Here is an 18,664-nt window from a genome sequence, read left to right as displayed (position 1 = left end):
AGAAGCATGGACTGCAGTTGGAGATCAAAGTGTATTTGTATCAGAATGGCCCAGACCGAAATCCATCTGAAAATATGCAGCCAGATTTGGAAAAATTGAGCTTCACAGAGACTCTCCATCCGTCCAACTGACTCCAAAGAACAAAGGACCCGCAAATTGACGCGTAAACAAACCCCAAAACACTTGAACTGTGGTTTTTACAAAGTATCCACCCTGCATTCACATAAAGTAGCATAATTTCGTGTTACTTTGTGTGAAGCCGTCCCATAAAAAACACCCCAAAATACACGCAGATTCGTTGTTGTAACATGACGACGTGTGAAAAGCTCCAGGGGTTTGAACACTTTGACAAAGGGAAAAATGCCGAATTCCTAAATGTCTTTTTACAAATAAACGCTAAAATTTGGAGATAGTTTATCATCTGTTCACACAAGAGTGTTTGGAGTTGTTTATCAGTTTGAAATATCTTATTTTGTTTTAATCTCTTTATAAAGAAAATCAAAGTGAGTCATGTGTTTCATATTGTGGGGGAAGATTGGCAAGGAATCACAGATTACATTCAGAAGAACAGTTTTTTCAGCAGCAGGTGAAAGTGTTGTGGTTCGGTTAATATTTCCTTCCGATTTCATCAAAGGTTTTTCTTTCGCAGCCACACCTCTCTCTCTCTGTTCATCTGCCTTTTTTTTAGGGGACTTTATGTTCAACCTCATCACCTGAGTAAATATAGATTTCCTCCTACAAAGGAGAACAAATTTAATCTGCCTTTTCAATCTTAAATACCGCATCAATCTCAGCATCCAGTACATGTATGTCAATGGGCTTCATTCAGAACAACAATACAACAGCCTGAGGCGTCCCAAGTTTTCCACACCTTACGTTTTGTTTGTCCCGCTAACAAAAACTAGGGTTTCCAGTTTGGAGATGTTGTCACGGTGCTCAGTCATTCTGACATTTCCGACTTCCCTTCACCTTGTAAAGCTACGACTTACTTCCAGTCGTCTTTGAGTTTATTCTGCTTGAGGGCCAGGTGGTGCTACAAGCCAAACATTAAAGACCAGCTGTGCTTTCAGAAATAACTCGGTCTTATTTGCCGTGTAGAGTTGGGGTGGAAAATAAATTGAAGCACATGCAGATACTTCACGTTTCCAGTGGAGAGGATTAACCTGTGACTGATTTGATAAAGGTGATTATTGTTTTTCAATAGAAAGCTGTTTCAGGAAGTAGAGTAGTCTACCACACTGTGGTTATAACACTGTGATTTCCCTGCCTTTTCCAAGGAAACCAGGAAACATACTCTACATGTGTTAGAAAATATAAGTGTTGCAACAGAATCATTGGTTAGTTTATGTTATTTAAAGTCACATCTTTATTTTGTTTTTTTTTGCAACTGAAAGCTGTCCTTCATGTTCATTTCAAATGTTCTGACAGGCACTTGACAGCTAAAAAGGCGTCTTGATCAGAGTCACTCATTTGTTTTGAATTTCTACATTTTTGAATCACCACACTTTGGCCTTAAATTATAACCGCAATTAAAAAAATGGCATTTTTGTTGTGTTGGCCTGATGGCAATGTTTTAAAAAAAATTTTTAATCTCATTTCTCTCAGTTGAATTGGCTGAGGAATGAGCTAATTCAACTGATACTGCAGATCTCTGAAACTGCAGTATTGATAGTTTGCACATCCTTTTGGAAACAATAACTCCCCCCTTGAACATTTGGAATTTAAAAGAATAACAAACTACAGTGTAATTCGTGGCCCTCTCGGGGGCACCAGATGTAATTTACTCAAACTGTAAGGTTTTGTACCTCAAAGAGAAAATGTTGGGCAGAGAAAGCTGGAAGGAAAATTTGAGTTCTCAGGGGGAGGAAGCTGCATACAGACAAAAACTAATACTCTTTTCATTGCTCTGATTTACTTTTTATAGTCTTTATAGCTGACAATTGTTAAACCGTCTAGTTCTTTCTTAAAAGAGTTTAATTAAATTTTGCAGACGATGAATCATTCATTCCTCCGTCTGCTACCTCTGCTTTGAGGGAAGCGTTCCCAGCCCCGGGGCTCTGGAGCATCCCGCTCTGCCGTGCCCATTAGAAGCACATTTTTGTTGCCTAAATGAGAATTTGTTGGCAACTGTTCCTTCCTGGCCTCTTTAGGTTCGTCCTGCACTCTTTTCAGGATGAATGGGGCGTTTCAGGACCTTTATATCTGCCAAGGCTGGCTTTCACGCCGGCTTACGATGACAAAAAAAAAAGTATGTTTTAGTCTCGGTGTAAGAGGGGATGCTGTAGGATCTTTTGGCCTCCCACTCGGTATTGTCCAGATGGAAAGAGAAGACGTGAAGCATGCCACTATAGAAGCCCTCCAGTCATGTAAAATATCTAACACAGTGGGGCTCTGATTGCTTTCCTGACTGCATGTAAGATGGATTAAAACACAATATTTGGGCTGGAGGTGTTAAAGTTTTTGTTCTGTTATGAGCAGGATGTGAGGATCTATTAACCGTCCCGCTTGAACGAGTCAGTGGAAAAAATGTCTTAAATCACAGAGTCAGGAAACAAACTAACTACATTAACTGGCATGTAAAGATGCTGAATCCAGTGTAAAATATCACGTTTAGTCTATATTCCTTATTCTTATTTGCGATGCTTTCTTGCGCACACGGTGTGGAAAAAAAGAAACCACAATGCCCGTTTGTCAGTGGTGTGGCGGTCAACGCCGTTTGCTGCTTGTTCCTCTTGCTCACAAGCGTCTTTCTGATTTCGATTACTGCAGAGTGCTGTATGAGGGCAAGGATCGTCTGATCCAGGGCTGCGAGGTCGTCCAGGCCACGCCGTACGGACGCTGCGCCAACGTCAACAACAGCTCCGCCAACTCGCAGCGCATCTTCGTCACTTTGCGCCGCGCCCCTCCGGTCCAGCCTCAGAATTCCCTGGCGGTGACGGACATCTGCGTGATCATCAGCAGCAAGGGCGAGACGCCGCCGCACACCTTCTGCAAAGTGGACAGGAACCTGAACTGCGGCATGGTGGGTCACAAGCGCTTCTCGCCCAGCCGACCGTTTCCAATTAGGTCTGAATGAACTGATGGAGGAAACTCCGCTTTTAAATTCTTTCAGTGGGGCTCCAACGTGTTCCTGTGTTACAAGAAGTCGGTGTCGGCTTCCAACTCTATAAGTTACAAAGCAGGTGAGTAGTTGTGATCTCAGATTCAGTTTGAGGCAATATGTCTGCAGGAGTTGATGCCCTTGTTTGTAGTGATTACAAGGTTGCTTTGGAGTCGGGTAAAGTGTGGGACTCCTAATTGTTCAAACCTGTAAACATTTTTATTAAACTAACTCTCAATAGACGTTCCCACAGCAGGCAAACGCAGCCCGTATTCTACTTTTTTTTTCTCCACAGCAGCAATTCTGATCTTTTCACCTCGAGAGAATCAGATTTGTGCCGCCAAGTGTCTCCAGTCTGAACGGTCTTGTTGCATTTAATCTGACTTTTTCGTCATCAACGCGAGACACGCATCAACGTTCTGCACCAGAATAAGCCAGACGCAGTGAACTCGGATGCAAACGATGGCTGAAGATTATAGTCTGTCAGTGAAGCTCCTCGCACCATAATCCCACCCTACTGGATTTGACTCAATGCGTCACAAATGTTGTTCCCATCAGTTGCAATTCTTTTTATTAGCCTTCTTTGTCTTACAATCTTTACGATATTATTGGCTCTCACTGCTCTGATTCAGAACCACAGTCTGCGGCGACTATTATTACATCCGTAAACGGTGCGTTGCCGTGTGACGTCTACGTTCTTCTTCTGTCCACGCAGGTCGCTTCGGGGTGTTAAGTCTGATTAAAAGTATCAACTATTTTACACGAAAAATGAGCGCATTTCAGCAACAAATGGAAATTGAGGACCTGCTGTGTGAACGTATCCTTAAACTCCTAATTTTTGGGGATTTAATGCAAACAAAGAAAACTTTTTTTTTTCAAAAATAAATTTGTTGTAATACATCGTACTTCTTGCAACTCACATACATTTGCCGATAAATTAATGTGGTTTAGTGTAAAAGACAGCAGCCTTTTCTGCTATATTAAACCACCCTGATGTTTTCGTGTCAAAACTCCGGCGAGCAGCACTTTCACCGTTTTTCTCTCACAGCTCCTCATTACAGCGCGTGCTGTTGTTTTCAGCCTCATGTGACATTTTCACTGACTGAACGCTTCCTGAACAACTTGCCCTTTGAAACATTATATTGTGCGACACACGTATAAAAAAAAAATAAAAAAAAAAAGAGCGTGGACACAAACGCGCCCGTGCAGCCCCGGCTTTATCTTTCTGGGCCGGCTGTCTTCCTGTGAAGGAGCTGTTTATTCTACCCAAGACGACTGCATTTCCCTCCACGCCCTTAATCTCAGTGCCTGCAGGTCTGTCTGCGTGTTTGCATGCCGACACAGGAAGGTTTGTATCTTGTCATAATGGCATCTCACCCAGCACTGAAGTCGTCGAAGTCAGTAGTCATTTCCTGAAATCAATCCAGAATAATTGTTCTGATGACTCACAGTAAAGACATTTGAGCTTTAAGATGATGTTTTCTCTTTTCCCGAAGTTCTTTTGGATCAGGTGAGGGAATGAGGAACCCTGTCCGACCTGCTCTACTTCATGATGTTATTGCATCATAGGATTATTACAAGTCCTTTTTTTCCCCTGCAGGTTTAATCTTTCGTTACCCTGAAGAGGACTATGAATCTTTTCCTCTGTCGGAGTCTGTACCTCTTTTCTGTTTGCCAATGGGTTCCAAGATCGAATGCTGGGCGCCGAACACACGCGACCCTCTGCCGGTCTTCTCTACGTTTGTCCTAACCGTCTCTTCTGGTGAAAAGGTGGGGCAGATTGACACACAGTAATAAAGAATACCAAAAGAGAGAAAATCCCCACATTTTGTTGATAATTCGTCCCCTTCCACCGCGGCAGGTTTACGGATCGGCCATCCAGTTCTTCGAACCATACCCTGTTGATCTCCTGAGCGAGAAGCAGAAGATCCAGCTGGGTCTGCTCACCGCCGTGGAGAAGAAGATGATCCCCAGCCGCTCCGTAAACACCAACAAATGCATCTGTCTGCTGTCCCGCTGGCCCTTCTTCGAGTCGTTCCGCAAGTTCCTGATGTTCATCTACAAGCTCTCGGTCTCGGGCCCACACCCACTGCCCATTGAAAAGTAGGAGTCCTGCCGGTCGTTATTTAAGCATTGTTAGTCGCATCAGAGCAGAGCTCATTTTTATTTATTTTTTTATTGTCTCCATGCTTTCCTCCGTAGGCACATCTCGCACTTCATGCACAACGTGTCGTTTCCTTCCCCTCAAAGGCCCAGAATCCTCGTCCAGGTGAGACGCTTCCTTGCATTGATTTCAGTCATAAACAAGTCATCAAGGATTAGCTGGAAAAGAAACAATGTTGCCCTTTAAAAGCCAGAGCTGTTGACCTTCAGACGTGTTTTCCTACCTGGATCACAAAGTTTTTAAGAATGAAATCCAGACGAGTATTTGCCCCTTTGGTTATATTTGTGAAGCTCTTCAAGCAGAGAGGCACTGGAGATTTTCAGTCAGACTGATGTGCCTATTCTGATTTCATCTAATCCCAGTTTCTCTGTCAGAACAGATGTTTTACTGCTTTCTGAATTAATTGAAAATATAACAGTCCTAAAATGTCATGCTAAAACAAAACTGTTTTCCTTCTTTCTCAAAAACAAAGTTACTGACCCATCTCTCTCTATGGACCAGTGAAAGTCCTGCAGCTTATATAAAAAAATAAAATAAAATAAAAAGAAGAAGCAGTGATGCACCTAAAGGTTTCAGGATAGTAGCTGAACTGGACAGGAGCAGTCCTGCTTTAGACTGTTAAATCATCCATTCACTACTTTGAGCGACCTTTCTCCCCGAAAACGTTCAATGATTATTTATATTAGAAGCCGAGGAGATGTCACACTGTGTGAGTGAGAGCAATGTGTCACACAGCCCTGCAGTAAACATGATTTAAAAACAAAATGCACAATGATACAGCAAAAATAAATTTAGCTTCTGCAGCAGCTGTATCAAGAGTCCATCTCCATTCTGCATGTTGCATGGTAGATTGGTTTGGACTCTTCAAGAGCAGGAAGTGGACCAACTTTACTGTAATACATTATGCTTCCTGTTATTATCTGTCTAAAAGTATCAGCTCTTATTAATAGCAGCCGTACCACTGCAGCAGCTTCCTGTCTAACTGCTTCGATAACTTCTGTCATTTAATTTAAACACATCATTAATGGTAAAAAATGGCTGACTGTGAGCGTTCTTCCTAGAGTAACTACGTTCACACTGAAGAGGGTTGTCATTGTGGCACCCATGGATGGAATGTTGACAGATTAAGGAATAAAGTCTGATTGTCGGTTTCTGTTCTTGTCTATTTGATTTACACGTTTTTGGCTGATTTATTTTAATTTTCAGAAATTTTATTATTGTAGTGACTTTCTTTATGCCTTTTATATGCCATATAAGGGCCATGTGTTGCCATATGCTGTCTTTAAAGCTGCACAAATTGTATTCCTACAATATTTTCTGTTTTCTAAATGAAATGTATATCAATTATATTAAGTTTATTGATCCCAAAAGCAAAGACGAGTTTTTTTCTTTTGTGGCACAGTCTCTTTCAGACAGGAAATGGCCTCCGTATATGGGGTGCCAGCGGTACCTCTACACCACCTGTGCTGCACAAATGTGATTTTGACATTATTTCCATACTTTTCTAATACTGACGTTTTCTCTTGTGCAGCTCTCGGCACATGACACTTTGATACTGTCTCAGCCCGTGTGCACACCGTTACCCCTCAGGTATGACACATGTACGCAGTCACAGAAAAAAACAGACAGGAGGAAAAACATAAGACCAGTATTACCAGTGAAGGGACTCAAAGCTAGCAGGCTGTGGACGACACAGCAGGATTCTTGGATTGATAAATTGAATTTACAGTGGAGTAAAAATCCAAAATGCTCATTCAGCTGCAGGGTGTATGTCAGACTAAAATGTAGGATTATTGCTTGCACCTTTTTTATATTTTCTGTTTATGTAGTTTTTCTTTTCTCTGCCTCTTTTTTTTTTCTCCCTCAGTGGGGCAGATTACGGCACTCTGCTGATGAATCTGGGTGCAGAAAACTGCGCCACGCTGCTGCACTTTGTCCTGCTGGAGAGCAAGATCCTGCTGCACTCGCTGAGGCCCGCCGTGCTCACTGGAGTGGCTGAGGCTGTGGTAGCTGTGAGTACTCTGCCAGATTGTTTTTATTTAATTATTATTATTTTTTTTAAATGGATCAAGAAAAAAAATATTTGAAATGTAACTCAAGAAAATTGAAGAGTAAAACTGAACTGAAACATGCTGTTAATGATGCATCAGTTCGTTTGAATTGAGCCACAGGAGTAAAGCTCGTCTCGTTTCCACTTTAAGCATCGCCATGACTATTTTATAGCGTTACTGTGTATTTGTCATGGTTTAAAGGAAGTGTACTCTCTTTCTAGTTCTGTATAATAAAAAGAAAAAATATATGATTAATTGCAATATGACAACATTTTAACTTTCTTAGTGTAGGGGAGAATTCAGCCCTCTTTTATAAGAATATAACACTTTTGTGTTTTGAAAAACTATAGACAAGATAACACTGAAAAGTGTTCAAGTTAAATTATGTTAACTGTTACATACTGACGGTATATTGGTAAAAATGTCTTGCACGTGGTAAACAGAGTAGTGATGTCAAAGTAATGGAGTTATTGCTACATCCACAAAAAAAAAGAACCTGACAAAGAACACTTTCTATTGGGTGAAATGGTCACCAGATCAGTATATTATAACTTCAGAGACCAGTTTTTATTAACATATGTGTTTTCTAGTTTTATACTTGGGTAATTATGAACTTTAATTTTGTTTTAAGGTGCATAACAACACATTTTGTTTAAAAAAAAAGTTAAAAAAATAAAAAAAATTTAAAAAGCTGCTGCTCGATGCCGCTTTGAAAATGTAAGAATATTCTGGATCTTTAGTAGGAATTTCTCAATATAAGGAAAATCCCCTGCTGTGAAGTTATTATCCAATATTAAAGTTTCAATACCAGCTGCAATTAAATCACATTTAGCTCACTTTCCTCCTGGTCTCCATCATCGCCATGGCAGCACCACTCGCTGCGAGTTTTAGCATCCTGCCAGTTACATTTAATACTTTATACTGAACATACGGTTTTGCTGTTTCCAGCATTGTTAAGAGAAGGGAGTGTGTAATTTCAGCTGATATCCTTTTGAAAAATCACACGTAGCCTTTTGTTGCTTGTTTTTTCCCAATAGTTCTGATGTTTCACAAGCAAGTTAAACGTTTAAACATGTCGACACAAGTTGACTTGCTGACCTCACTGCATGTTTTTCCACATTAAAAAAAAACAAAACAAAAAGAAATGGTGCTTAAATAGAGATAAAACACATTTATTTAAACTAACTTATTTGAATGTTTGACTGGAATCATTTTTTTAATGCTAATTGATTTAATTCTTGTCCACTTTAACAGTATTACAGCTAATGTAACAATAAAATGACATGTTGATGTTCTGGTAGCAGTTTAACTCTTTAACCTTTGCCCTCTTAGCTGTCCCCTCCCCCCCGTCTAGTTCCAGGACCGAACGGTGTGTCGTCACATTAAACACTCACTACTGTCACAACCTCCAAAAATCCACCTGTTGCTTTAAACCAGTTTCATCAAACCAAACCTAAAAAAAAAAACAAAAATAATATCGCTGCTAAAAGAAGATGCTGATCCAGTTGTGTTTGGAAATCAGCGATGTTACAAAATTTACAATCTACCTTAGTGTTTAAAAGACACATTTCAAAGCCGTCTGTTTTCATAGACCCTGTGTTTTGTCTCTTCAGATGATCTTCCCCTTCCAGTGGCAGTGCCCCTACATCCCGCTGTGCCCCCTGTCTCTGGCGGGCGTCCTCAACGCGCCGTGTCCGTTCATCGTGGGCGTCGACTCGCGCTACTTTGACCTGTACGACCCCCCGCCAGACGTCGTCTGTGTGGACCTGGACACCAACACCATCTATCTGTACGTGGAGCTCTGATTATTTCATTTGCAGGAGGCTGCAGCAGACGAGTTCAGCCGCTTTGGTTCCTTTGGATCAATTTCCTTCGAGATATAAAAAGAGAGATCTCCTTCTGCAACTTGCTCTTGTTTTTCAGAACGTGTTTAATCGTTTCGTTGCCGTGTAAAAACCAAAGCGAGATGTTCGCTAAGCTTTTCTCTTACTTCTAGCTGGCTGACTCTGTGGTATTTAATGTCACAGGTCGGATGAGAAGAAACACAGCAACTGGAAGTACCTCCCAAAGAAGCCCTGCAAGAGTCTCATCAACTCGCTGAACAACTTGCACCACCAGCTGGTCACAGGTGCAAATGACACCCCAAGCGCCGCTCATTTTACCAACCGGTCCAAAGAAAAAAAGAAACTTTTTGAAATCTTTATAAGGTTTGCTGTATTTTAAGACGGTGGTCTCCTTGAAATACAGCAAAAGTAAATTGTGTTGCTCTGTTAGTCTGAATTTGTTCTGTAAACTTTTATATATTGAGGCGATTTTGGAGAGTTATTCCCTCTGGTTTTGGATTCTTTGCAGCCGGAAAGATTCTTTATTTAATCAGTGGAAACGGCCAGTAAATATAGCAAATTTACAAAATAAACAAGATGAGAACAGAAGAGATTATAGAAGTTGAAAACATGACACAGACATCACACTTAACCTGCTTACCCTCTGAAGGTCTGTCGGTTAGTTTAACCTGGATAATAATTATTGTGCAACTTAACAAGATCTGCTTCTAAGTTCAGATCAGAGGTTAAAACAGAATAAATTTATGTTTATAGTTCCTGATGTAAACGTCCCGAGTCAAATTCACATCCCATGGTGAAGTCATTCTAATCCATTAATCATATTTACTAAACAGAGTTTAAGTCACTATGATCACAGCACCATGTGTAGCTTCTCATATTTATTTATCTGCCACTGCAAAGCAACCTGCACTTTACCAGTTTGTTTTCATCTCCTTTTATGACTTTTCTCTCACAAATGAGGACGTTGCTCTCTTGATAAAGCTGTTCTAATTTACAGATTTCACTGCGTCAGTTGTCGGGGAAAACAGAATTAAAGTGAAATTTTAGTTCATATTGTTTTATAGCGACCATAAAGAGGCAAAGTGAGGCTATCGAATCAAAGTGAGTAAAAGTGTGGCGTCATCTGATTCTTCCTGGGTTTTCAGTGGCAGTTCGCCAAACGCCACACGAGGACTCGGCTTTGGACCTGACCCCCATCGACGCCGACTTCACGTGGCACAAGAAGAAGATGTCCCTGGAGATGGAGATCCAGGAAGCCTTCCTGCGGTTCATGGCCTCCATCCTGAAGGGCTACCGCTCCTACCTCAAGCCCATCACCCAGGCACCCTCTGAGAAGGCCACGGCCGCAGACTCCCTTTACGACCTGCAAGGTAAGCAGAGGGCCTTCAGCAGCCGGCCCCATCAGGTGTCATGAGAGTTTATTAATTGATGCTGCTGGGAAAATGGCTCCCGGTTGGTTCTTTCTTCCCGTACCACTAATCGATCAAAAGGCACGATCCTTTTTTTGTCTGCTTCAGGGCTGTAATTGACTATTCTATCAAATATTCTGACGATTAATTGATTAATCGGTCCAAAAAAACCCCCAAAAACCTACAAAAACACTACAAATTTTTCATTTTACCTCTTAAGCCTTTTTCATAAAATATTAGAAAAGTCATTTAAATATTCAAATAAAAAATGTTATTGCATTTTTAAGTAACAAAATTAATTGTTTTATTGCCTAAAATGCAATAAAGCATCATTACTTTTATGAATTTGAACCAGGTGAAGCTAAAACTATGTCACTTCAAGAGTTTTGAGTAAAACTTATCGACAGACAAAGGTGTTTTTATCTTTAATCCAAAATGTATATTTATTTTGTACAGTTTTGGCTTAATTACTGTTCTGACTGTGCTCTTCTTCCAGCAAACGGCTTTTTTCTTTTTGAGTCTGTATACTCCATTTAACGATTTATCGATTACTAAATTAATTCACAATTATCTCAATAATCAATTAATCACGATTAATCCAGTTGATTGTTTCAGCCTCTCTAAATATGCTGCCCTTTAATTGTTTGTTGATATTGGCTCAACATTTCAGTGAAGATGTTTTGCGTTTCTGAACGAAACCCTGTCCTGCGTCTCCCTGCAGGTTTCCTAAAAAGCAGAGACCGCGCCCATCAGAAGTTTTACTCCCAGCTCACAAAGACCCAGATATTCATCCGTTTTATCGAGGAGTGCACCTTCGTCAGCGACAAAGACACCGGCCTGGCCTTTTTCGATGACTGCGTGGAGAAGGTAGCCGCCAGCCGCAGGCATTTCCCTTTCCTCCCAGGGAGGCCTTTGTTTGACGTGGCTTTATTGGCAAAATAACAACGGGGGACGTTTGGGGAAGGGAGCGAGATCGAGCTTCCTCTGATTCATTCTTTTGCCTTTGCTATTTTTCCTCTTCTTGCAGCTTTTTCCCTTTGATAAAACCACCGACAAGAGTACCAAGGTAATGTTTAATCACACTTTCCGCAGCCGGTTTTCCTTTGTAAGGCCTGGTTTGACATCAAACCAGACAAAGCATGCTACATTTCCCTCTTCAGTGAACGTGTACAATAAGGGGCTTGGACTTGATTTTCTCTTCGTCCTTTAATCCTCACTAGAATCAAACATGCACATTTTACTGATTGCAAAAACATTTTGTACGACAACACTGCACAGAAAGGTTTGCTATGCTAATAATTAGTTATCTTCTATGAAAAAATGGACTAGAAATTACTTAGATGGCAGCTAAAAAAAAATTCCTGATTACTTTAAAAGGATAATATCTGGATCATTGAAAGCAAAATGTAAAGAAAAGCGTCTGCAGATCTTTTTGATATTTAAGGACTTCAACGTTCAGAGTTCTCGGTTCTGATCTGCTTGCTGTCTGGGCTGCAGGTTGAAGGAGATTCATCTGAGGACACCAAACTGCTGGAGCTGGACGAGTCTCAGAAGAGCGAGCACACGGTTTTCGTAATGCCTCCAGAGCCTCCGGCCGACAACGGATCTGAACCCTCCCCCCGATACACGTAAAGCTTTTACGGCCTAGCATTGCTAAAACCAAAGTTTAAGACCAAAATGTTGACGTGATGCGATCGATTTCATTTCTTGTCAAAGTGACGACTGGCAAAATTTTTGCAAAAAGATATTTTCCCCAGTCAGTCTTTTTAGAATTTCCTTTCCTTCCTGACTGACGGTGTGCAGCAGCAGGTGGGGGAGGGGCATCGCTACTCTATATTGCATACAACAAGATAACATTTCAATCACTCTCTCACTTGTAGGGCAGAAAATCTTACTCGGTCCCTCCAGTTTTTTATGGAAAATCAACAGATAGCTACATGTTTTTGTGCTAAGGCATAAATGTGAGTTTACTGATAAAATAGTCAAAACGTTTGGGTTCGAGTGACCAGCCACCCCTGCTGGTGGAAGTGATTCTTACTTTTACTTCTGCAAGTTGTAGTCTGTGGTTAATATGACGAGAATCACAAAATCAAGCAACTTGAGTTCTGTTTGCGTTTCCAATCTACCTGCTGGTTATAGTTCCACATCTCTCTCCCTTTTTTTTTTTTTTTTTTTTTTTTCTACATTTAGATTTTGGACAGGGTTTTAATGAGGGGAGAAAAAAATATTGCAAAAATTTCATGCAAATATTTCTAAAGTGGCATCACAGAATTATGGATTTGATTGCAAAAACAATCACTGAATTCTGCTTAGTGATTTAAAAAAAAAAAGTGTAGCTCTGGGAGTTTGAAACCAGGAGGCTTTTCTCCCCCTCCTCCCTTGTGACGTTAATGTTCTTATTTTCCAGATATAAAGGTTTCCCCAGGCTACAGCTGAGTCTGTTTGACCGGCCCAGAGAGTTGCGTCCTGCGCTGAGCACCAGAGCGGCGGGGGCCAGTCTGTCCAGCAGCCCTGCACTACTGGCTAAGAGAACCAAGCAGGTACGTGCACAGCAAGACACTGAAGCGCTTTTACCATTTTTGAGGCTGTTGAAACTCAGAAAGCCTTTTTATATCCCTATTTAACAGGAGATTAAGCTGGCCTACAAGCTGGCAAAGCGTTTCTACTCCAACCCGCTGCAGTGGGCGCGCTGCCTGTTCAGCCACTGCTACAGCATGTGGTTCATCTGCCTGCCTGCAGGCGTGCGGCTGGCCAAGTCCAAGAGCCGAGCCATGCAGCAGGCCTACAACATGCTGCTGAGGATGAGGGCCACTGAGGTGGAGATTCTGGACGAGGTAACCGCTCCGTTCTCATGTTTGTTGAAAGTAAAAAATCGGATGGCTGTTTAACGGTGCGGCTTGGTTCTTTGTGTTTGCGTGTCAGGTGTGCTACAGAGTGGTGATGCAGCTCTGCGGCGTGTGGGGTCTCCCCGTTATGGCCGTGCGAGTCCTGGTGGAGATGAAAAAAACCGGAGTTCATCCCAACGCCATCACCTACGGCTACTATAACAAGGTTTTATTTCTGAAGAACGCTTCATATGCTTCGCAGATCTCTCCTCGTTTTTGCTGAATCGTTCGTACACCAAGACAAATCAAAACGTCCTCGTCCCATCGTCCACAGGCCGTCCTGGAAAGCCCCTGGCCGAGTCGAAACCGTAGCGGCCTCTTCATGTGGACCAAGCTGCGTAACGTCGTCCGTGGAGTGGCCCAGTTCAAGCAAGTCCAAAATCACGCATCGTCCAAGAAGAAGACGCCCACGATAACGACCACAGGTGAGAAACAAACGTCTCTCATCCGTTCTGTCTAGGGACGCACTGATTGAGGTTTTCTGGCCGGTCACCGATCTTTAAAGGCACGATTCCCCCACGCGCCTGAACCATTAGGTGTAATCCTAATTTAATCTGCTTCTGTCATTTTTCAAGTCTGGGAATATATGGTAAAATACAATTGAATGTGGATTATAGTTTGATTTTCCAGATTTTTCCTTTTCTTTTTTTTCATTGTTCTAAATGTCAAAAATGTAAACTTTCATGAATGCAATCGTTTCCACTTGGATTCCACTTAAGTTTGGAGATGCATTAACTTTGATTTGCCCAATAACACCGGGATTAACTATAAACACTTTGTGTTTAAGTTTAGTTGGTTCTCATGCTTCCTGAGTGAACACTCATAAAAAAAAAAAAACTCATTTTCCTGCCTGTTGTTCATCTAGAAATTGAACTTTGCCTTTGGCTCTTAAGCTAAACAGGCACTGCAGCTGCTATTTTAGTAGTCTTACTTTGAGGAAATGAAAGTGATCCAAGTCGGTTTGGATGCAGTTTTTCATCATTGCTGGACCTGCAGATAATAAGATCAGGAAGTAAAGTTCATGCTCACAAAGACAGAATATGCAACAAAATGCTTGGAGGAAGAGGGGAACCTAGAAATTTGAGTCTGGAAAAAGTGACATTTTTGGAGCCCTATATAATGTTCTTCATCATCCTCCTCCAGCTGCACCAGGAGAAGAGTCCGGACCCATAGATGGTGATAATCTGAGCCACGGAAGCGCTCACAGCTCCAGTGAGGTGAACGGCGAGGAGCACAACGAGGACACAGCAGACAGCTGCAACACAGGTACAGAGTCGCCTAACTGAAGGTCTAGAGCTCTGAAACCTGAAGCGAGTTAGAAAAACCTGTCCAACCTTTAAATGCATAAAAAACATGAAGATACTATGCTTTAATATACATCTATATTTTAAGTTTTGACTGCAGCCTGGTGTTTTCTAACAGGAAGACAGTCTGATCAAGGATACGGTTCTAAGGATGAGCTGCACCAGGAGTTGGCGGAGCCTTCACCTACAGAGGAGCATTCAGCCGGCCAGAGGAACGCCGATGAAAAAAACCTTAACGGTGAAACGAGCTGCTTTTCACAGCCCGAATTAACTTTGATATTCAAGAGTAAATTAAGTATGGAAAGAGAACATGGAGTAGGGCAACATATTTAGTTTTTCAGAGTCTTTGAACAGGAGTTTTATGGACCTCGTGCTCCTCCCTGCCTCACCTTTAATACAAAAGATGCACACAGTTGCAGTTACAGTAACGCTACGTGTAGCATTGATTTTTAGACGCACATTCGTACGCGTGCCTTGTAAAATAAACATGTTTCCACCAAAACTAACTCCTGTTGATTCAGGGAGCGGCCATATTGAAACGCGGAATCCACCTTACAAGTCGTAACTGGGCGTAGCTGCCTTTGCTCCCAGTTTTCCAGTTAGAAATCCAACTTTGGAGTTGATTTTATTTTTTTATTTTTTCTGGGATGCCAGAATGTCTCAGTTCCGACTCCAACTGGAACGCAGCATGACCCGTCAGTGTTTGTTTTTGCCTCCAGGTGGCGACATTGCAGGCTCAGTGGACAGTGCAGTGGCCGTGGCAGAGCCCCTCAGTCCTGTCGATGTCCCCTCACCCATCCCCAGCATTGTTAGGCTCTCCACTGGAAGCTTTGATGGTGGCAGGGAAACCAGTAAGTCAGCTTTTGTGAACTATTTCAACCTATGAAGCCATGAAGTGATTTTAATTGTCGCAATTTTAAATTGTTTGCAACCCTATAGAACCCGGGAAGCTGTTCCGGAGTCTCAGTAAGACGGACAGCGTGTCGCTGCCAGATCCCGACGCCTCGCTGGCAGCCGGGGACGCACCGCCGCAGTCCCAGCATCAGCGGCAGAAAGCCTTCTCGGAGCGCAGCTGCAGTTTCAGCGCCGAAACCCGCGCTGGGATGCTCCTGGAGCAAGGCGTGGACCACATGGCCAGCCAGATGGGTGCGGACGCCCGCATCCTCGCCGCAGCACTCTCGGGGACTCAGAGTCCGCCGCCGCACAGCAAGTCCAAAGCGCTTTTCGAAGACCTGGAGGAAGAGCCAGGGGAGGATAAAAACCCTTCAAAGGAGGAGGCCAAAGGAGACGTTGAAGATGAGGAGACAAAGGTGAAGGCTACCGAGGTCAAGAAGGAGAAAAGAGAGGGGAAGCAGACGGAGTCGAACGAGGAGGAGTCCGGTGCGCGAGTGGCCACGCTGGAGAGGGCCGACGTGGAGGCGGGGGCCGACCCGCTTTCCCTCATGGTGTCGGCGAATGAAGAATCGGCGTCCGTTAGCAGCCAGGATCCCCCGCGCTCCGTGCCCACCGTTGTGTCCCGCAACCTGGCCGAGGAAATCGAAATGTACATGAGTCTGAGGAGCCCACTGGGGTCGAAGTCCTCCAGCATGGAGCTGCAGCAGGGCCTGGGGGACGCCTCCGACGGGAACCAGCCCGAGAAGCCACAGGAGCGGAGGGCCAGCCTCCCCGCCCCTCCGGTCAAAAGCGCCGGCAGCTCGCCGGCCGACACGCCCAAACGCAGCCCGAAGACCGTCACTCGCTCCAAGACTTTCGCCGTGAAGACGAAAACGTCAGCGAGCGCTACGGCGAGCCCCGCCCCCAAGTCCTCCTCGCTCACGGCGCTGGTTAAGTCCTCGCAGGCCGGATCGCTGGGATCCGTCATCAACACCTTTTCGGGCATCAAAATGGACTCCTTGCTGTCGGGAGCCAAAATTGATGTGCTGAAGTCCAGCATGAAGCACGCGGCGAATGTGGGCAGTAAAATGTGGGGGGCCATGGCGTCAGCCTTTACTTACTCAGATGACGAGGTGAGTCCCAGAAAACAATCTTCTTCTTTGGTATTTAATCTAGATTGGGAGCCTCTGAATACTAGCTGCACTAATTTTGCTATTTCTTTAAAAAAAAAAAAAAAAAGATGTTAAAAATGGTTTAAAATGCAAACTCCATACTCATTTCTTTTGGTTTTGATAGTTTCATTGTGACGCTTCCTTCACATGTAGCGAGTAAATCATCTCACCATTCACAACAAGGAAGTCTAAACCTGGGAATAGTTTTATTGCTGTTTTATAATGGTTGTTATCAAAGCAAAACTAGATATTAGACAAAATTGTAATCCATCAAACGTATTTTTTCTCCTAACTGCAACCTGAAAAAAGCGTCTTAATTTTGGCTTTTGGTGGCAGGATGAGCAGCCTCAGGGCGCCGGCGGTTTCCCAGGCCGTCTGGATGAACACATGTTGTCTTCACATGATTTGGACGAGAGTCCCGAGAAGAGAACCGTCTCCGGTCTGGTCGCCAATGGCCTGAACCAGAGCAGCACCAGCCTGGGCAGCAGCAGCGGCAGCAGCGACACGGGCCGAGGGACGCAGCAGACGCGTGAGCACGGCTCCGTAGAAACGATGGCGAAATGCAGATCCGTTCGGTTGATTCGGAAGGTTTATGCCGACGCCGTGTGTTTGTGGCTGCAGATGCAACTCCGGGACGTGCTGGCCGGGGCCCCGACTCTGAGCAAGGCTCCTCCCACCACGCCTCCTCCTCCAGCATCTACCAGAACTGCGCTCTGGAGGTCCGGCCTCCACAGAAACGCACCCGTCTCTTTTAAGTAAACGCTTCGTTCTCTGGAGTAACGGCTAAATGTTCCCGCCATCAGGTGCTGATGTCCAGCTGCTCCCAGTGCCGCTCCTGCGAGGCTCTGGTGTACGACGAGGAGATCATGGCAGGCTGGACGGCGGACGACTCCAACCTGAACACCAACTGTCCATTCTGCCGGACGGCCTTCCTCCCGCTGCTGCACGTGGAGTTTCACGACCTCCGCATGACCCCCGAGTACGACCCCCCCCCCCCCCCCCAAGCCCCCGCAGGACAACGCTTCTACTTCTGCTTGAACGTAGAGCCAAAGGTTGAACTTTTCACTTTTCTGCTTTCAGTTTTTATATGAATCCGAGTGCATCAGGAGAAAGCATTCACAGCAGCAGCACTCAGCCCACCGCCAGCAGCTTGGCCGACATAAAGACTCCTGACCTCATCACTTTCTCAGAGGAGGAGACGAAGGAGACGCCGGACAATCGTCCCGCAGTTCATAAGAGGTACGGCGAAATGTGAAGGTCGTCCATGAAGCTGTGGGTGTTAAACCTGCAGATGTTAACATGTTGTGGGATTTTAGTGCGGAAACTGGACCATGTCATGTCCATCTGTCTGTCCATTTATCCCCATGTCCCTCTGTCAGTTTGTCCATTCGTGTTCATCTGTCCTTTGTCGGTCAATCCAACCCTAAACTTATTCATCCGTTCTTCATTTTGTCCATCCAGCCTTCATTTTATGTCCGTACATCTCTCCTTCATCCATCCATCTTGTGTTTTTTTGCACTTAGACTTCAGGAGAAACATCTGTTGTGCATTGACGCAGTAATTATGTAATTCAAAACTAGAGGAGCTCTGTGGAAGACGGCTGCCGTTCCTCATAGCCCCCCTCCCCTGACTCCTCTTGTTCTTCGTGCCTTGTCCAGTCTGGTTCCGGAGCCGGTCCAGTCGGACCCCCTGGGCCTGCTGGTGCACCCGGCAGCAGGGAAGCAGGAGCGAAGCAGCGGGACGTCGCTGACGCGCAGCAACAGCGTCGGAGGTCCGCTGCAGAGCCTGGACTACACCCTGAGGCCCGGACACGGCGTCTCCACCACCAGCCTGCCCTGCAGCCTGCACGAAGTGTCGGTCAG

At 44.0% G+C, this 18,664-nt stretch overlaps 1 protein-coding gene across 2 annotated transcripts in view; it reads left to right on the top strand.

Moving 5' to 3' along the window:
- The window catches only part of dennd4c (DENN/MADD domain containing 4C), a 39,020-nt gene that overhangs the window by 16,174 nt on the left and 4,182 nt on the right, over positions 1-18,664 (top strand). For both annotated transcript variants that reach the window (XM_008435868.2, XM_017310555.1), the window contains exons 3-28: positions 2,770-3,022; positions 3,113-3,182; positions 4,701-4,870; positions 4,962-5,203; positions 5,303-5,369; positions 6,796-6,854; positions 7,132-7,276; positions 8,929-9,104; positions 9,343-9,443; positions 10,305-10,529; positions 11,290-11,435; positions 11,596-11,634; positions 12,066-12,196; positions 12,976-13,108; positions 13,196-13,402; positions 13,491-13,619; positions 13,728-13,878; positions 14,597-14,719; positions 14,876-14,995; positions 15,477-15,608; positions 15,697-16,763; positions 17,139-17,331; positions 17,424-17,521; positions 17,606-17,781; positions 17,883-18,041; positions 18,461-18,659. In XM_008435868.2, the coding sequence (XP_008434090.1) occupies positions 2,770-3,022; positions 3,113-3,182; positions 4,701-4,870; positions 4,962-5,203; positions 5,303-5,369; positions 6,796-6,854; positions 7,132-7,276; positions 8,929-9,104; positions 9,343-9,443; positions 10,305-10,529; positions 11,290-11,435; positions 11,596-11,634; positions 12,066-12,196; positions 12,976-13,108; positions 13,196-13,402; positions 13,491-13,619; positions 13,728-13,878; positions 14,597-14,719; positions 14,876-14,995; positions 15,477-15,608; positions 15,697-16,763; positions 17,139-17,331; positions 17,424-17,521; positions 17,606-17,781; positions 17,883-18,041; positions 18,461-18,659 (4,711 nt within the window). The remainder of the gene's footprint in view (positions 1-2,769; positions 3,023-3,112; positions 3,183-4,700; positions 4,871-4,961; positions 5,204-5,302; positions 5,370-6,795; positions 6,855-7,131; positions 7,277-8,928; positions 9,105-9,342; positions 9,444-10,304; positions 10,530-11,289; positions 11,436-11,595; positions 11,635-12,065; positions 12,197-12,975; positions 13,109-13,195; positions 13,403-13,490; positions 13,620-13,727; positions 13,879-14,596; positions 14,720-14,875; positions 14,996-15,476; positions 15,609-15,696; positions 16,764-17,138; positions 17,332-17,423; positions 17,522-17,605; positions 17,782-17,882; positions 18,042-18,460; positions 18,660-18,664) is intronic.

This window comes from Poecilia reticulata, linkage group LG18, assembly GCF_000633615.1.
Source record: "Poecilia reticulata strain Guanapo linkage group LG18, Guppy_female_1.0+MT, whole genome shotgun sequence".
Lineage (NCBI taxonomy): Eukaryota > Metazoa > Chordata > Actinopteri > Cyprinodontiformes > Poeciliidae > Poecilia > Poecilia reticulata.
The sequence above is the reverse complement of the archived record's forward strand: the minus strand, read 5'-3'. Positions and strand labels throughout refer to the sequence as shown.